Source organism: Oscarella lobularis, chromosome 9, assembly GCF_947507565.1.
Source record: "Oscarella lobularis chromosome 9, ooOscLobu1.1, whole genome shotgun sequence".
NCBI lineage: Eukaryota > Metazoa > Porifera > Homoscleromorpha > Homosclerophorida > Oscarellidae > Oscarella > Oscarella lobularis.
Genome location: NC_089183.1, coordinates 805,206 through 821,989, shown reverse-complemented (window position 1 = coordinate 821,989; position 16,784 = coordinate 805,206). Strand labels below are relative to the sequence as shown.

Genomic DNA, 16,784 nt, shown 5'->3' with positions numbered 1-16,784 from the left:
GCTGTGTTCATTGCTACAGTACAGTATAATTGTGCGAAGTGCTTTTTACGAAGAAATGCTAATATTGACACAGTTCTAGTAGTTCGCCAGCGTAGTTCGCCGCATCGGCGGAGCGTTATCAAATAATTACTATTTAGCTAATTAGCTGAGTGCGGCTTAGTTGTGTCTCTCGTTGCTAGGTCCCACTGCAACATGAGGATTTGGAATCAAGACGCTCAGAGTCACAGTAGTATCTATGCTCAGACCGTACACGTGTACGTCAGAAATGGGGTGTGACAAATATTTTCGAATATGATGTCTACAGTGCTATTACACACAGACACTCTAGTAGAGTTCGCTGCATAGGCAGAGCGTTGTCAAATAATTATTATTCAAAGACAGCTAGTTTGTGTCTCCCTTACCTCGTTGCTAGGTTCCGCCGTGACGTGAGGATTTGGACGATTCCTGACGCTCAGACCGTCCCTGTCCCTCGGTGGTAGCGCGGTTTCCCTCAGCCATACGACGTAGAGAATCGAAGTGACGGCAAAGTTGGCCGAATATAAAATGTTCGACGCGACGTAGGCAGCGACGTTGTATTCAAACGTCTCCGCGAGAAGACCGAGATTATAAATTTGCAGCGGACAAATGCTTACGATCTTGCAAACGATGATTCCGATGACGAATCGAAAGCCTCGGGATCGAAGCAACTTCATGGTCGCTCTGGCTCCGTCCGAACTATCCTGCTCGGAACTCCCTAGTCTACTATTCAACCGTTTCGATAGTCTCCAAGCAAACGACAGCATTAGGATAAGAAACGTAGTCGTGAGCAGTGTTGGAAGAGAAAACGTGGCCGTATAGTAAGCAGCCCCAAAAGCTAGAAGGTCTCTGCTACCGTTCACGTTTCGGCTGTTCAATATGCAAATTCCGCCTTTCAGGAACGGCGAGAAACGCACCACTCTCGCTTGAAGGGAACACCACTCGGCGATGACTAGAAGAGGAAAAGCAAAGACGATTAGGCTGCTTATACTTAGGCAGACTATTGCTTTCTTCTTTGAAAATTTTCTCCGTAGACTGTTGGCGACGGCATCGTAGCGATCGAACGTGACGAAGACGACAGCCCACTCGGACCAACCAGTTGCCAACAGAATAATAAACCACGCTGATTTGCATCCAGCTGCGTAGGCTGGGGTATCCGAAAGAAATCGATTTATGAAGATCGACGACAATACGCAGCTGATGCCGCCAAAGAAGTCGGTTAGGATGAGATTGAGCATGAGAAGACCGGAAACGTTGGAAAATTGTCTCGCGTAAAGTTGCCTTGCAAAAAGAAAGCCGCACATTAGAACGCTGAATGCTCCTATGGAAAGATTGCCAATACGTCCTGGAGACAAGACCGGCACCGATTGCAACATATTGTACAGAAGAGCATGTGAGGAATCATTGTGCATGACGTCCGCTGAAAGTATCCAGAGGCCTTAGTCTTGAAATGAGAAGCTGAACTATACGAGACAAGAAACAAAAGTGAGCTATATATATAAAAGGCTCCCACGTGCGCGAGACTACGTACACGACTCCTACTACTTATCACATGCAGCTGCATGCGAGTAGAGCGAGGAGTCGCAGGGCACTGTTATGCAAACTCTAACAGACTGAAAAAAAAGTGAGGAAAAGCGAAAACGACTACGCCACTAAGATGATCGCCTATGGACGCTAATATTCTCAGAAACCGAGCTGATTTGCACCCTACTTCGTACGATGGGATGAGCGAGAGTATCTGAGAGACGAACGTATAGCCGACGTGACGTCACCGAAAGAATCCGTTACAATTAGGTTGAGCATCCAGCATGCAGAGAAAGCTGACTCAGTCAACTTTCCTACATACAGGGGCAAAAATCGTTTTGAAGTAAAATTCCTATCGAACGACTGCTGTTGCATGATCGTTAGGGATATAGAAAGGCGAAGTTGGCGTGAGACGCAAACCTGAATGAACAATTGCGAGGGGGCCCCCGGGGGGTCTCGGTAAAGGTAAGCGCAAGCAGGTGCACCTGAAATCACTTGCCACCGCACAAGGACGACCGCTGGATGGGTGGCCACCGTTCCTATTGCAACTGCTTCTATCGGTGCGCTTTGCACTTAGCCGGCTGCATGACGGACTACAGTGTCGGAGATGAGTCATTGTGATCGTGGCACACGCACGAAGTCACTACTCCACTGTACTAATTCTATTAGCCTGAGACCGTACGCTGTATATATAGATTTCGCGGTTTCATGCAGATAGCTCCGTTATTCTCAAGTCGTCAATGGCAACCACTGGCCATGGCCAGTCAGTCAATGTTCGCTCACAGCGAGAGACTGAAACTATAGTCCTAATTTCGAAAATAGTATGGTAGACAAAATGATAGCCTCACTAATAGCTGCATGATCAACAGAGCCTACCTATAGCGAAGTAGACCCTCTAGCCTCGAAACGCGCTTCAGTAGGGTCCTCTAAGACTACGATTTATCTTACCTCCGAAAAGGCGATCTTTTTACGGCGCTGCTCGTTTTGATTTGATTGCAGCAGCAAAGAATTTAGTTCTGCGCATGTTCACGAAGATCCAAGCCAAAGGCTGCCGGAAACCTAAAACTAAATGCTAACGCTAGCAAAGATTTCACGCAGACAGAGAACCTCGGAAACGAAACTGCCTGGAACTACATCTAGGCGCTCGAACAGGCGCTATCCAAGTGAGGTGGAGGGAATACGCTTCGGAGGGAATAAGGAGCGCCCTCAATTTCCAAAGGACGTCGGCGAAAGAGGCGTGATGTCACCATAGATGTAAGAGGGGATCTATGATGTCACTGCGGCTGCGCGGTAACGCTGCGCTAAAGACAACAACGCCGCTCGACTAGCGACTCCGCTCGACTCTTGGTTTGCTGCTGCATGGTAGGCCCCACTGGCCACGGACTCGGCTCAAAGACCAACGGATCACTCGAACGATGAGATAAGCGCGGAGGAGGAGATTGTGCGAGGCCCCTACTGCTCTTTTCAAACTATCTACAACGCTAGTCAGACTAAAATTGTGTCTTGGCCTCCTTGATCTCACTCAACTTAGAGAAATCGTATGATTCTGATTCCGGACCATTAGTGCATCTCAGCGATCGTTGAGTCGTTTTCCTTCAGCCATAAAACGTAGAGAAACGAATCGACGGCGACATTAGCCGAATTTAGCATATTCGAAAAAACGTAGGCGGCGGCGTTGTAATCGAATGCTTTTGCGTCGAGACCGAGATGATAAATTTCCAGCGGAAGAATGCATATAATTTTGCAAATTATAATTGCACAAATAAATCGAAAGCCGCGCGATCGAACGGTCGCCGAGGTTGCTCTCGCGCTGCCGCGATTTCTCGCATTCCGTTTGGACGTCGCTCGCCTGATATACGTCCTCTTCGATACTTTCCAAACCAAAGACAGCATTAGGATGAGAACTATAACAGTGAGGAGTGCCGGTAGACAGAACGTGACGCCATAGCAAGCGGCTTCGAACGTCAGAACGTCTTCAGTGCTATTCCAATCGTTCCTCAATACGCAAACTCCGATGTTTTGTTCCGGCAATAGAAGCACTATTCTGGCTTGAGGCCCGCTCCACCCGGTGACGATCAGAAGAGGAAAAATGGCGACAATTAAGCCACTCAGACACATGCAGACTATTGCTTTCGTCGTCGAAAATTTTCTTCTTATGTTGATGACGGCGTCGTAGCGCTCGATCGTTACGAACACTACCGTCCATTCGGCCCAGCCCGTTGTCGACAGGCGTAGAAACCAAGCGGATTTGCATCCAGCCACGTTGAATGAAGTATCTGAGATGATTCGATTTATAAAAATTGCCGACAATATGTTGCTTATGCCGCCAAAGACGTCGATTAGAATGAGACTGAGCATAAGGAAACTGGAAACGGAGTAGAACTGCCTCGTGCGAAGTAGCCTCACAAAGAGACAACCGCACATTAAAACTGTAAGTGGTCCGAGAGCATAGTTGCAAATCATGACCGGTTGCGACAAATCGTAGAGTAAAGCACTCGAACGAACGCTTGTTTCGTTTGTAGAATGATGCTGTGTGACGTCGCTGGACGTATCCAAAGACCCCGACATTTTATTCGTAGTCACGAGCTTACCGAAAAAAAAGACGCAGAACCATGTACGGGGTCTCGTCAGTGGGAACGACGGCCGCGTGTGCGTAAACATGCAGGTGGTGTAGTTGTGAGATTGCCTAATTGTCAGCTGCGCGGGTCGTAATTAGAGAGAGCACCGCGTGTACGTACTGGTGGAAGTAGTGGAAGGCGCAGAATTAGACAGGAGAGAATTAATTATTACTCGATCCGATGACGTTGTGTATGCCAGATATTCCTTCACATGCATAGCGTGATAAACATAGAACAGACTCTCTAATAAACGAATAGAACAAGGAGAGACAAGGACTGAAAAATGTCAGTTAGACTTTCGTATCGCTGACATCCCTTTTCAATTGTTTGTTGTTTGACGTGGTTTCTGCTCCACCTCGGCCTCGAAAATTATCCATACATTTGCATTTAAGCCGTGCCAGAGCGTTTGTATCCTTCAACCAAAACACGTACAGAACCGTATTAATAACAAAGTTGGCCGAATACAGTATTTTGGTCGATCTATAAGCAGGAATGTGAAAATCAAACGCCCCTGCAAGAAAGCCAAGATTAAAGATCTGCAACGGAAGAACGCATACGATCTTGCATATGACAATTGCAACAATGAATTTAAAGCCTCTTGAACGAAGCAAACTTAGAGTTGCACTGTTTTCAACGTTTGGTCGGGAATTTAGTCGTCGTCTTTCGTTCGCTCGCTTTGACACTTTCCAAGCAATAGCCAGAAGTAGTATAAGAAATATAACTGTAAGCGCTTTTGGCAGATAGAAAGTGACCGAGTAATATGTAGCACTAAAAGTCAGCAAATATTTACTTCTTCCATTTCTTCCGAGCAAACGGCAAATTCCAATTTTTTGATAGGGAAGTTTGACTAGTCCTGCTTCGAGCTCGCTCCAACCGGCGACAATCAAAAGGGGAAAAGCGAAGACGACTAAGCCACTTAGGCATAGGCACAATATTGCCTTTTTTCGCGAATATTTTTTCAAGCTGTTCGCAATGGCATAATATCGATCAAACGTCACAAAGAGCACGGCCCATCCCGACCAGCCCGTCGTAAACAGATACAGAAACCAAGCCACTTTGCACCCTGCGTTGTACGACGACGTATACGTGAGCTTTTGAGTTATAAAGGTAGCCGACGTTACGATGCTGACGCCGCCGAAGAGATCCGTTATTATCAGGTTAAGCATCAACATGTAGGAAAAGCTGTTGTACTGCTTGGCGAGAATTTGAAGTACGAAGAGAAATCCGCATAGGAGGATTGTGAATGCTGCGACGCTGATATTGAATACGCGCTCCGGAGTCATGTCCGGTTGTGCGGACGAATCGAAAGAGAATTCATTCGAAAAGTTCAAACTCGTTCCGTTTGAAAAATTGTCGAAAGATCGTTGCATAGTGCTTGGAACCGTTAGGGTATAGCTTCTGAGAAGGCTGAGCGGGAGCGGCTACAGACGTAAATCAAATGAAGTTAATTAATGAACGCGCGACCCCGCGCGGTCTCGGGCAAAAAAACACTACTACAACGTGAATGAATGCAGGTGAGAGTAGTGCCACATATGACACCCGCCATAAAAATAAACTGTAGCCTACACTGCATGGTATAGAAACCACTATAGTCTGTCAGGTGCGGTCAGTTGGCCCAATTAAAGCTGACGGTGGTAGTTTTTTCTAAACTAGTCAGTTGCGGTCAGTTGGCCCAAAGCCGACGGTAGTAGTTCTTTCTAAAACCAATACCGCGACTGACGCTAGTGTCGTTTACTACTGTCCGACGTAACGTTTCTAATCACAAAACGAGCAACTTAGCAGCCTACAAGTAGTTAGGGAGGAGCCACTTTTCAGCACAACGCGCTTTTTGGCGGCTCTGGGAATAGCTTGGGAAGAGTGTTGAGGGTTCCTCTAACAAGTGGCATCGTTCTTACACGAATATAGCTTCTAATGGCGGCGTTTCTCGTGATCGCTGCGGACAGCGGCTGAAACAGCAAAGAATTTGGCACTGCGCATGTTCAAAGACCTCTTTGATACAAGTCACAGTTGGCTAGGTGAAGTCTTATATCCCACACCGACGCACGAAGGTCCATCTTGCGGCTTAGTCTCGTTCCCAGCCCCTCCCCCTCCGTTAATATCACTACGGGGAGAGGGTCTGGGGACATGCCTTTGATCTCGTTGTGCACCGCTCCCCCCGATTTTGGGTGGGCGATAATTGGATGACGTAGTGGCCGCGAAGTAGCAAGTGCACGCGCGAAGTAGCGATTCAGCTTTGCGCGTCGATTTCTAGCTACACGGATCGCTGGAATCTCGCTCTATAGGGTATGCGCTGCAAAACGGTTTCGCCGGCAGTACAGCCGGCGAGTGCGGTGCGAGATAAGCGCACACGAGCGCAGATCTCTATACCGACGAAACCGTTCTGCAGCGCCCCTTTGCATACCCTATAGAGCGACTCGGAGATTCTCGCGATCCGTACTGTAATGTAGCTAGAAATCGACGCGCAAAGCTGAATCGCTACTTCGCGCGTGCACTTGCTACTTCGCGGCCACTACGTCATCCAATTATCGCCCACCCAAAATCGGGGGGAGCGGTGCACAACGAGATCAAAGGCATGTCCCCAGACCCTCTCCCCGTAGTGATATTAACGGAGGGGGAGGGGCTGGGAACGAGACTACTTGCGGCTTGCGGCCTCTTGCGGCTAACGCACGTTAACGTGCGCAAAAACGCTTCGGTCCAACGTCTTCCTTGCCGTTTAACGCTCGATCGCCTCGGAAACAGCCTGTTGGAGTGCCTCGGTCGAGTAGCGCTCTTTTGACACCCCGCGATAGCCCAATAGATGGAGCAATCGTGATCAATTCTAGTCGAGCGTCTTCTCGGTCCTGACCGCCAAATTTAGACCATGAAAGTAGCTTCTCGACCTTTACTTGGTCCATCGATATAAATCATGTGTTTTTTTGCTCGGTCCGACCACGAGTCCTTCTACAGTAGTCCAACTTGTATGCCAGATAATTAATAGCCATAGAACAGTCACGTGCAGGAGCTGCAGCGCTCACTTTATATACTAATTCAGTCTTTCTCTAATTTTCCTGCTCTATTTGCTTGCTGGAGTGCACTTTCCTATTCCGGTTAGACGTTCGTATCACTGATTTTCCTATTCAATCGTCTGTCGTTGGAAGTGGTTTCTGCTTCACTTCGGCCTCGGAAACATTTAATCCGTGCCAGAGCGTTTGTGTCCTTCAACCAAAACACGTACAGAACCGTATTAATAACAAAGTTGGCCGAATACAGTATTTTGGCCGATACATAAACAGGAATGTGAAAATCAAACACCCCCGCAAGAAAGCCGAGATTAAAGATCTGCAACGGAAGAACGCATACGATCTTGCATATGATAATTGCAACAATGAATTTAAAGCCTCTTGAACGAATCAAATTTATGGTGGCACTGTTTCCAACGTTTGGTTGGGAATTCAGTCGTCGTCTTTCGTTTGCTCGCTTTGACACTCTCCAAGCGATAGCCAGAAGTAGGATAAGAAATATAACCGTAAGCAATTCCGGTAGATAGAAAGTGACGGAATAATATGCAGCAATAAAAGCGAGGACAGATTTACTTGTGATACTTTTTCCGACCAAAAGACACGCCCCAATTTTTCGATTGGGAACTTTGACCAGTCCCGCTTTGAGCTCGCTCCAACCGGCGACAATCAGAAGCGAAAAAGCGAACGTGACGAGGCCACTCAGACCTAGGCATACGGTTGCCTTTTTTCGCGAATATCTTCTCAAGCCGTTTGCAACGGCATAATATCGATCAAACGTCACAAAGAGCACGGCCCATCCCGACCAGCCCGTCGTGAAGCAAAACAGGAACCAAGCCAATTTGCATCCTGCATCGTACGACGACATATACGTGAGTGTTTGATATATAAACGTCGCCGACGTTATGATGCTGATGCCGCCGGAGAGATCGGTTACGATCAGGTTAAGCATTAACATGTAGGAAAAGCTGTTGTACTGCTTTGCGAGAATTTGAAGTACGAACAGAAATCCGCATAGGAGGATCGTGAATGCTGCGACGCTGACATTGAATATGCGCGCCGGAGTCATGTCCGGTTGCCCGGAGAAATCGAAAGAGAATGCATTCCAAAGGTTCAAACTCGTTCCGTTTGAATAATTAAAATTCGTTCTGTTTGAAAAAGTATCAAACGATCGTTGCATAGTGCTTGGAACCGTAGGGGCAGGTTCTGGGAAGGCCGATCGGCTAGACGGTCAATGAACAACTGCGGGGTCCGGTATCGGTGAAAAAGCACTAGTATTGACGCGCGACCGCGTAAATGGACGCAGGTGAGAGTAGCGCCTATTACATACGACTCGGATATGCACCCGCCTTAGCTATGCACCCGCCTTAGCTGCAGGTGGCTAACCGGATCGTCTCTGGTAGAAACCACTGTCTTACCGACGAACGAAGGTCGATGGAATCATATCTATGATGGAATGCAGCCCTGAATGGAATGGGCTGAAAGACTAACGCACGTTAACGTGTTCAATGCGTGCAAAAAACCGCCGTCGTCCTTGCCATTGAACGCCCGATCGCCTCGGAAGCAGCCTGTTGGAGTGCCTCGGTCGAGTCGCGCTCTTTTGACACTTAGCGAAACCCAGATGGAGCAATCGTCAGGAGAGACTTCCCATTCTTAGTCCTGACCGCCAGGTTTAGATCACGAAAGTAGCCTCTCGACCTTTACTCGGTCCATCGATATAAAGCATAGGCCCTGTATGTTTTTTTTTCTAGGATACCGTGGTCCAACTTGCATGTACTGTATTAGATTCTAGTAACCATAGAACAGACACGTGGAGGAGCTGCAGCGCTCACTTTCTATACTAATTCAGTCTTTCTCTACATTTTCCTGTTGTTCTATTGTTTGCTGGTGAGCTATTCCGGTCAGACGTTCGTATCACTGATTTTCCTATTCAATCGTCTGACGTTGCATGGAAGTGGTTTCTACTCCACTTCGACCTCGGAAACCACCGGTGCATTTGCATCTAATCCGTGCCAGAGCGTTTGTGTCCTTCAACCAAAGCACGTAGAGAACCGTATTAATTAATACCAAAGTTGGCCGAATACAATACTTTGGTCGAATTATAAACAGGAATGTGAAAATCGAACACCCCTGCAAGAACGCCGAGATTAAAGATCTGCAACGGAAGAACGCATACGATCTTGCAGACGACAATTGAGACGACAAATTTAAAGCCTCTTGAACGAATCAAATTTACGGTAGCACTGTTTCCAACGTTCTGCTGGAAACTAAGTCGTCGTCTTTCGTTTGCTCGCTTTGACACTCTCCAAGCGATAGCCAGAAGTAGGATAAGAAATATAACCGTAAGCACTTTGGGTAGATAGAACGTGACGGAGTAATAATTCCGCTTAGAGAGGGAGAGAGTAGTTTCGCGCCCGCGAAAATTTTTTCGACCACGCCCACTTGTGCAATTAGGTTTCATCGTACACGTATGCAATGCCCTTTCTAACAGATTTTATTTTGGCTCGGTTTATCTAGCTAAAAATATTTTTTAATTTGGAAAACATTTGCCCGGCTCGAGCCGGGCCGGCCGGGCCGGAGGCGACGCCCCTGCGGGGAAGATAGTTGCTGCGCGATTGCCAAACCACGACTGAGTCTAGCATCCGTGGCCTTAGTAGTGACCAGCTTGTCTTCTCCTTCTCGTAATATCGTAGATTCCTTTTCCAAAGTTTTGCTTCTTCCTGTCAAACGGCAGATATCTTCCTTTAGCGTTGATATTTCAAAACTTTTTTCTTCTAGTTTTTGACGAAGCGATTTATGACTTTGTTCCCAATTGCAGATTATTTGATCTTTTTTCTCTAGTTCTTTGCGCGCCCGCATTAACTCTTCCTTTAGCTTTGATATTTCAGACTCGTTTCTTTCTATCATTTGACGAAGCCTTCCATCACCTTGTCTCCAAGTGCAGATTATTTGATTTTGTTCCTCTAGTTGTTCGCGAAGACTACGCACCCGCAATAATTCTTTGTCTAATTTCATCTCTGTCTGCTCGTCATGTGCTTTGAGTTTTTGAAAATCTGCGTGACGTTTGTCTAGATTAGATCGTAGTCTTTCACACAGCTGCATGACGCCTGATAAAATAGTTCCTTTTGGAATCCGATCATTGGATGCTGCTCGCTGAAGGAATTTGCCGCCTAACTTGGAAAAGTCGATGCTGTCACTTATTTTCCTTATATCTTCTGGACATAAAAAAGAACCTTGGGACGATCCGAGCAGGGCCTCAAACGCTTCAAAAGCACGATCAACGAAAGACGAACAACCTCGGAACTGCTTAACAGAACTCGTTACTGCTAGAAATCCTCTAGCGTTGATAGATCCCTGCTTACAATGTTGAAGCAAATACCCAAAATTCAAGGAGCAAATACGCTTGTCTTGGTCTTCATTATGGAGCGCGTCATAGCTGCTCATATTCATACTTTCCATCAGATCAGGGGGAAAATCTTTACAGTGGTCAACAGTTAGACAAGATTCGAGAAAAGAACAGCACTGCAGTAGATTACTGCAGCTTATAAGTAGCTTGTGTTGACTTGCAAAAAGTAAAGCCTTGCAGTACCACAGACATCTAGAGGGAGGATATTCGGAGTGCAAGACGACTCTCTGTACACCTGTACTTTCTAGCGACGAAGGATGTGGAATGTGCTTTACAATGGCGTCAAATACAGTTATCAGATCAGTTGTGGCCGCGTCTTTACATTCTGAATCAACAGCGTCGCTCTCAACTACAGTATATGACTCTAACAGCTCTTTATCATTGGCTTGTGACCAACTGACAGCAGCCATAATGACTTTTGCTTTCACCTCTGGATGGCTTCTATTTTGCTTCAGTTTCTCCAGTAGGGTAGGCATCCACTTTAACGGCAGCTGCTGCAGAATTGCGGTTTCGTTCATAGAGATCATGTTGCTTGTGAATCCCGATTTCGTCCAGTGGCTACTCAACGTTGTGACGCACTCTTCAACAATTCCTTCAGCTTCGGCATTGGCTGGTGCATTGCCGCAGCCTTTTAAAATCTGAAGACAATTCAATGCATTTCTGGAAGATAAGTGGTTAAAAATCTTTTTTGCTACGTCTAGAAGATTATCTGCGTCAGTCATCTGCAAATAGGAAGCCGCGCAAATAAGGGGCCCCACATTTTCACACGAAATTTTCGGCTTTATGTCAATGTTGTAGCTGAAATCAGCAACTAATGACATTGTCTCAAGTCCTCCAGGAAAGTCATGTAACGTCACCGAAGACGAGTCAGCCATCTTGGAGTTGATTAAGCCTTTAAAGTACTCTGACCTGGCAACCAAAGGAAATTTATGTAAACGCAGTGTTTCTCCCTCGACTGTAACGGAGATGTCGCTAAGTTCGCCGGTTGCTCGAAGCTTTGCAAACGCCATTGTTCTCGAAGTCACGCGAGTCTAGACTATTAATTAGCATAATAAATAATACAAAAGTACGTCTTTGCTTCGAGATGATTTCATTTCTTTCCAAGTCCAAACGACCTTCTGATTTCATTCAAATCTTTCTTTAGTTCGTTACGTCGATGCCGCAATCGTTCAGTCTCCTTCTGAAGAAAGCTATTCTCTTTCTTCGACTTGTGATAGTCTCGTTCCAAGCGTCTAAGACTGCTGATATCGGCTTCCAATCGGACTACTCTGGCGCTCTGCGCGTTCAGTCGCCTCGTTTGGTATTCCAACTCTCGCGCCGTCCGATTGGCACGTTGATCAGCCATTTGGGCATTTGCACGACTTTGAGCTAGATCAGATCTTAGCTGTTCACACAGTTCCACGACGCGCGGTAAAACAATTTCCTTCGGAATGCCATCAATAGATGCCGCTCTCCAGAGAAATTCATTGCTTAGTTTGGAAAAATCAATAGAGTCACATACTTCCTTTACATCTTCCTGAGACAAGACCGACGAAGATCGACGTAGGGCTTCAAAAGCTTCAAAAGAGCGATCGAACGATGACGCGGGACCTCGGAGATCCCTAACAGACTTCATCACAGTTAGAAATCCACTCGCATCAATGGATCCCCGCTCGCAATGAAGACGCAAATATTGATCGTTCAAGGCGCATATGTTTTCTCTCGACACGCCACTGTCGTCGCCAAGCGCTTCGAAACTGCGTAAATTCATACTCTTTATCAGATCGGGCGAGAAGTCTTTGCAGTGGTCGACGGATAGACGAGATTGGAGAAACGAGCAGCACTGGAGCAGCTTATCGTAGCTTCTTAATTCGTGATGACATGCAAAGAGTAGAGCCTGGCAGTACCACAAACACGTAGAGGCGGAAATCCGATGGGGTCCGCTTTCGACCAATGACGGGTGGGGAAGACGCTCCGCAAGAGCGTCGAATACAACGTTGAATGTAGTATCCCCCTCCTCAGCCAAAGATGAAACCATTTCAATAGTCTCTTCACAAGCTGAGTCGCGTGGAACCATTTCAATAGTAGCCCTCTCTTCTTCTAAAGACTCTTCGCTGGCTAAGTCGGGTGTCGTAACCAGTTTGACGTCAGTCTCACTCTCGATTAACTCTAGCAACCTTTCATCGGCTTCTGACCATCTGACAACAGTCATAATAACATCACTTTCCATTATAGGACTGCTTTCCGTTTCCTTCATGTAGTCGAGTAGGATCAGAATCCACTTCAACGGCAGCTCCTGCAATAGAGCCCTTTCGTCTTCTGACGCCAAAAGTCTCGCTTTCTTCCAGTGGTAGTCAATCAGTGCTTTAGCACATTGATTAATAATCTCTTCGGATTCGGCGCTGGTTGCCGTATTGCAGCAGCCTTTTAATATTCGGAGGCAATTCAAGGAATTTTCTCGGGTTAGACGTTCGAGTGTGCTGCTTGCTACGTCGAGCAGGTTATCTGGGCCCGTCATTAGTAGATAGGATGCCGCGCACATAAGGGGCCCCACATTTTCAGATGTGATATTTGGCCTGATATCGATGTTGTAGCAAAAGTCAGCGGCTAACCTCATGGTTTCAAGTCCGCCGGGCAAACCATCTAACGTCACCGCGTTCGAGTCTGTCATATTTGAGCTGACTAAGCCGTGGAAGTACTTTGACCTAGCCAACAAGGGAAATTTGTGTAGCTTCAGTGTTTCTCCTTGCACTGTAACGGAGATGTCGCTGAATTCGCCGGTCGCTCGGAGTTCTGTGAACGCCATCGTTTTCGTTCTAGGTGTATCTGTCACGTGAAGCAATGCGCATGATCGCGAACGAACAAAGGCGTCGTGTCGTCTCTTTTGTCTATGCTGGTAAGAGTCTCTGACTTCGTCTTCTAGCTGACAGACGGCGTGACGGACACTGACGAGCACAGAATGCGTCTCAACTGCGAACCGAGGCTTCAAATCTGCACGTTGAAGACTAGTGGCGACGGGATACTCGTCTTCAGAGCCTTCCGTCAGCCAGCTTGCCTTTTCACACAAGCAGAAGTTATTTAGTCGACCTTGGCGAAGCAAATTCGTTGCTGCCCATTGTTTGTCTCATCCAGTTCGTTTATTGAGACCATCTCCATCTATGCGCCTGAGACCAAGCTCCAGGGGATCGAACTACTGGTCGCGCCGGCTCTCGGACTTGTATACGACTCCTCCATGAGATATCAAATCTCCTTAGTTCGGATTTCATTTCATTTCTTTCCAAGTCCAAACGACCTTCTGATTTCATTCAAATCTTTCTTTAGCTCGTTACGTCGATGCCGCAATCGTTCAGTCTCCTTCTGAAGAAAGCTATTCTCTTTCTTCGACTTGTGATAGTCTCGTTCCAAGCGTCTAAGACTGCTGATATCGGCTTCCAATCGGACTACTCTGGCGCTCTGCGCGTTCAGTCGCCTCGTTTGGTATTCCAACTCTCGCGCCGTCCGATTGGCACGTTGATCAGCCATTTGGGCATTTGCACGACTTTGAGCTAGATCAGATCTTAGCTGCTCGCACAGTTCCACGACGCGCGGTAAAACAATTTCTTTCGGAATGCCATCAGTAGATGCCGCTCTCCAGAGGAATTCATTGCTTAGTTTGGAAAAGTCAATAGAGTCACATACTTCCTTTACTAATTAGGTTAAGCATCCAGCATGCAGAGAAAGCTGACTCAGTCAACTTTCCTACATGCAGGGTAAGCTCCTATACTGCTTGGCAAAAATCGTTTTGAAGTAAAATTCCTATCGAACGACTGCTGTTGCATGATCGTTAGGGATATAGAAAGTCGAAGTTGGCGTGAGACGCAAACCTGAATGAACAATTGCGAGGGGGGCCCCCGGCCCCGGGGGGGTCTCGGTAAAGCTACGCGAGAAAAGGTAAGCGCAAGCAGGTGCACCTGAAATCACTTGCCACCGCACAAAGACGACCGCTGGATCTGTGGATGGGTGGCCACCGTTCCTATTGCAACTGCTTCTATTGGCGCGCTTTGCACTTAGCCGGCTGCATGCCGGACTACAGTGTCGGAGATGAGTCATTGTGATTGCGGCACACGAAGTCACTACTCCACTGTACTAATTCTATTAGCCGATTTTGCGGTTCCAGATAGCTCCGTTATTCTCAAGTCGTCAATGGCAACCACTGGCCATGACCAGTCAGTCAATGTTCGCTCACAGCGAGAGACTGAAACTATAGTCGTAATTTCGAAAATAGACGGTAGGTGTAAAATGATAGCCTCACTAATAGCTGCCTGATCAACAGAGCCTACCTATAGCGAAGTAGAAACGCGCTTAAGTAGGGTCCTCTAAGACTACGATTTATCTTACCTCCGAAAGTGCGATCTTTTTACGGCGGTGCTCGTTTTGATTCGATTGCAGCAGCAAAGAATTTAGTTCTGCGCATGTTCACGAAGATCCAAGCCGAAGGCTGCCGGAAACCTAAAACTAAATGCTAACGCTAGCAAAGATTTCACGCAGACAGAGAACCTCGGAAACGAAACTGCCTGGAGCTACATCTAGGCGCTCGAACAGGCGCTATCCAAGTGAGGTGAACCAGCTGGAGGGAATACGCTTCGGAGGGAATAAGGAGCGCCCTCAATTTCCCGAGGACGACTGAGAAAGGATCGGCGAAAGAGGCGTGATGTCACTGCGGCTGTGCGGTACTGTAACGCTGCGCTAAAGACGCTCGATCGTCTCCGCTCGATTTTTGGTTTGCTGCTGCACGGTAGGCCCCACTGGCCACGGACTCGGCTCAAAGACCAACGGATCACTCAAACGATGAGATAAGCGCGGAGGAGGAGATTGTGCGAGACCCCTACTGCTCTTTTCAAACTATCTACACTGTACAACGCTAGTCTTGGCCTCCTTGATCTAACTCAAGTTAGAGAAATCGGATGATTCTGATTCCGGAGGTGACTCGGACCATTAGTGCATCTCAGCGATGGTTGGGTCGTTTTCCTTCAGCCATAAAACGTAGAGAAACGAATCGACGGCGACATTAGCCGAATTTAGCATATTCGAAAAAACGTAGGCGGCGGCGTTGTAATCGAATGCTTTTGCGTCGAGACCGAGATGATAAATTTCCAGCGGAAGAATGCATATAATTTTGCAAATTATAATTGCACAAATGAATCGAAAGCCGCGCGATCGAACGGTCGTCGAGGTCGCTCTCGCGCTGCCGCGATTTCTCGCATTCCGTTCGGACGTCGCTCGCCTAATATACGTCCTCTTCGATACTTTCCAAACCAAAGACAGCATTAGGATGAGAAATATAACAGTGAGGAGTGCTGGTAGACAGAACGTGACGCCATAGCAAGCGGCTTCGAACGTCAGAACGTCTTCAGTGCTATTCCAATCGTTCCTCAATACGCAAACTCCCATGTTTTGTTCTGGTAATAGAAGCACTATTCTGGCTTGAGGCCCGCTCCACCCGGTGACGATCAGAAGAGGAAAAACGGCGACAATTAAGCTACTCAGACACATGCAGACTATTGCTTTCGTCGTCGAAAATTTTCTTCTTATGCTGTTGATGACGGCGTCGTAGCGCTCGATCGTTACGAACACTACCGTCCATTCGGCCCAGCCCGTTGTCGACAGGCGTAGAAACCAAGCGGATTTGCATCCAGCCACGTTGAATGAAGTATCTGAGATAATTCGATTTATAAAAATTGCCGACAATATGTTGCTTATGCCGCCAAAGACGTCGATTAGAATGAGACTGAGCGTAAGGAAACTGGAAACGGAGTAGAACTGCCTCGCGCGAAGTTGCCTCACAAAGAGACAACCGCACATAAAAACTGTAAGTGGTCCGAGAGCAAAATTGCAAATCATGACCGGTTGCGACAAATCGTAGAGTAAAGCACTCGAACGAACGCTTGTTTCGTTTGTAGAGTGATGCTGTATGACGTCGCTGGACGTATCCAAAGATCCCGACATTATTCGTAGTCACGAGCTTACCGAAAAAAAAAAGACGCAGAACCATGTACGGGGTCTCGTCAGTGGGAAAGACGGCCGCGTGTGCGTAAACATGCAGGTGGTGTAGTTGTGAGATTGCCTAATTGTCAGCTGCGCGGGTCGTAATTAGAGAGAGCACCGCGTGTTCGTACTGGTGGAAGTAGTGGAAGGCGCAGAATTAGACAGGAGAGAATTAATTATTACTCGATCCGATGACGTTGTGTATGCCAGATATTCCTTCAC

The 16,784-nt window shown here is 47.2% G+C and overlaps 7 protein-coding genes across 11 annotated transcripts; all 7 read right to left on the bottom strand.

The window, feature by feature from the left end:
- Nucleotides 1–6: 6 nt before the first annotated feature.
- On the bottom strand, nucleotides 7–2,804 carry LOC136191115 (uncharacterized). Of its 3 annotated transcripts, none has more exons than XM_065979412.1 (3): nucleotides 2,647–2,804; nucleotides 2,488–2,598; nucleotides 7–1,478 (listed from the first exon to the last, which is right to left on the bottom strand). In XM_065979412.1, exon 3 carries the CDS (start codon nucleotides 1,425–1,427, stop codon nucleotides 372–374), a length of 1,056 nt encoding a protein of 351 aa, XP_065835484.1. In that variant the 5' UTR covers nucleotides 1,428–1,478; nucleotides 2,488–2,598; nucleotides 2,647–2,804; the 3' UTR covers nucleotides 7–371. The 3 variants fall into 3 exon arrangements, with proteins under 3 accessions (XP_065835484.1, XP_065835485.1, XP_065835486.1); XM_065979413.1 differs by having other exon boundaries at nucleotides 2,488–2,587; XM_065979414.1 differs by lacking the exons at nucleotides 2,488–2,598; nucleotides 2,647–2,804 and adding an exon at nucleotides 1,727–2,202.
- A 295-nt stretch (nucleotides 2,805–3,099) lies between these two features.
- LOC136191345 (phe13-bombesin receptor-like) lies at nucleotides 3,100–4,107 on the bottom strand. Its single transcript, XM_065979668.1, has one exon. It carries the CDS (start codon nucleotides 4,105–4,107, stop codon nucleotides 3,100–3,102), a length of 1,008 nt encoding a protein of 335 aa, XP_065835740.1.
- Nucleotides 4,108–4,359: 252 nt separating this feature from the next.
- On the bottom strand, nucleotides 4,360–6,212 carry LOC136191114 (uncharacterized). The gene is made up of 2 exons (XM_065979411.1): nucleotides 6,053–6,212; nucleotides 4,360–5,578 (listed from the first exon to the last, which is right to left on the bottom strand). Exon 2 carries the CDS (start codon nucleotides 5,525–5,527, stop codon nucleotides 4,448–4,450), a length of 1,080 nt encoding a protein of 359 aa, XP_065835483.1. The 5' UTR covers nucleotides 5,528–5,578; nucleotides 6,053–6,212; the 3' UTR covers nucleotides 4,360–4,447.
- A 1,032-nt stretch (nucleotides 6,213–7,244) lies between these two features.
- Nucleotides 7,245–8,222, bottom strand: LOC136191344 (rhodopsin-like). The gene has a single exon (XM_065979667.1). The coding sequence runs from the start codon at nucleotides 8,220–8,222 to the stop codon at nucleotides 7,245–7,247; it is 978 nt and encodes a 325-aa protein (XP_065835739.1).
- Nucleotides 8,223–9,636: 1,414 nt separating this feature from the next.
- LOC136190862 (uncharacterized) lies at nucleotides 9,637–15,229 on the bottom strand. Of its 3 annotated transcripts, XM_065979147.1 has the most exons (4): nucleotides 15,075–15,229; nucleotides 14,916–15,026; nucleotides 14,830–14,857; nucleotides 9,637–14,778 (listed from the first exon to the last, which is right to left on the bottom strand). In XM_065979147.1, exon 4 carries the CDS (start codon nucleotides 11,567–11,569, stop codon nucleotides 9,671–9,673), a length of 1,899 nt encoding a protein of 632 aa, XP_065835219.1. In that variant the 5' UTR covers nucleotides 11,570–14,778; nucleotides 14,830–14,857; nucleotides 14,916–15,026; nucleotides 15,075–15,229; the 3' UTR covers nucleotides 9,637–9,670. The 3 variants fall into 3 exon arrangements, with proteins under 3 accessions (XP_065835219.1, XP_065835217.1, XP_065835218.1); XM_065979145.1 differs by having other exon boundaries at nucleotides 9,637–14,857; XM_065979146.1 differs by having other exon boundaries at nucleotides 9,637–14,857; nucleotides 14,916–15,015.
- LOC136191342 (uncharacterized) lies at nucleotides 11,650–13,344 on the bottom strand. The gene has a single exon (XM_065979666.1). The coding sequence runs from the start codon at nucleotides 13,342–13,344 to the stop codon at nucleotides 11,650–11,652; it is 1,695 nt and encodes a 564-aa protein (XP_065835738.1).
- A 283-nt stretch (nucleotides 15,230–15,512) lies between the features above and the next one.
- Nucleotides 15,513–16,523, bottom strand: LOC136191341 (phe13-bombesin receptor-like). The gene has a single exon (XM_065979665.1). It carries the CDS (start codon nucleotides 16,521–16,523, stop codon nucleotides 15,513–15,515), a length of 1,011 nt encoding a protein of 336 aa, XP_065835737.1.
- Nucleotides 16,524–16,784: the final 261 nt, after the last annotated feature.

Bases quoted from the DNA above. Each gene is read 5' to 3' on its own strand.
- LOC136191115 (XM_065979412.1), bottom strand. From the start codon at position 1,427: ATGCACAATGATTCCTCACATGCTCTTCTGTACAATATGTTGCAATCG.
- LOC136191345 (XM_065979668.1), bottom strand. From the start codon at position 4,107: ATGTCGGGGTCTTTGGATACGTCCAGCGACGTCACACAGCATCATTCT.
- LOC136191342 (XM_065979666.1), bottom strand. From the start codon at position 13,344: ATGGCGTTCACAGAACTCCGAGCGACCGGCGAATTCAGCGACATCTCC.
- LOC136191344 (XM_065979667.1), bottom strand. From the start codon at position 8,222: ATGACTCCGGCGCGCATATTCAATGTCAGCGTCGCAGCATTCACGATC.
- LOC136191341 (XM_065979665.1), bottom strand. From the start codon at position 16,523: ATGTCGGGATCTTTGGATACGTCCAGCGACGTCATACAGCATCACTCT.
- LOC136191114 (XM_065979411.1), bottom strand. From the start codon at position 5,527: ATGCAACGATCTTTCGACAATTTTTCAAACGGAACGAGTTTGAACTTT.
- LOC136190862 (XM_065979145.1), bottom strand. From the start codon at position 11,569: ATGGCGTTTGCAAAGCTTCGAGCAACCGGCGAACTTAGCGACATCTCC.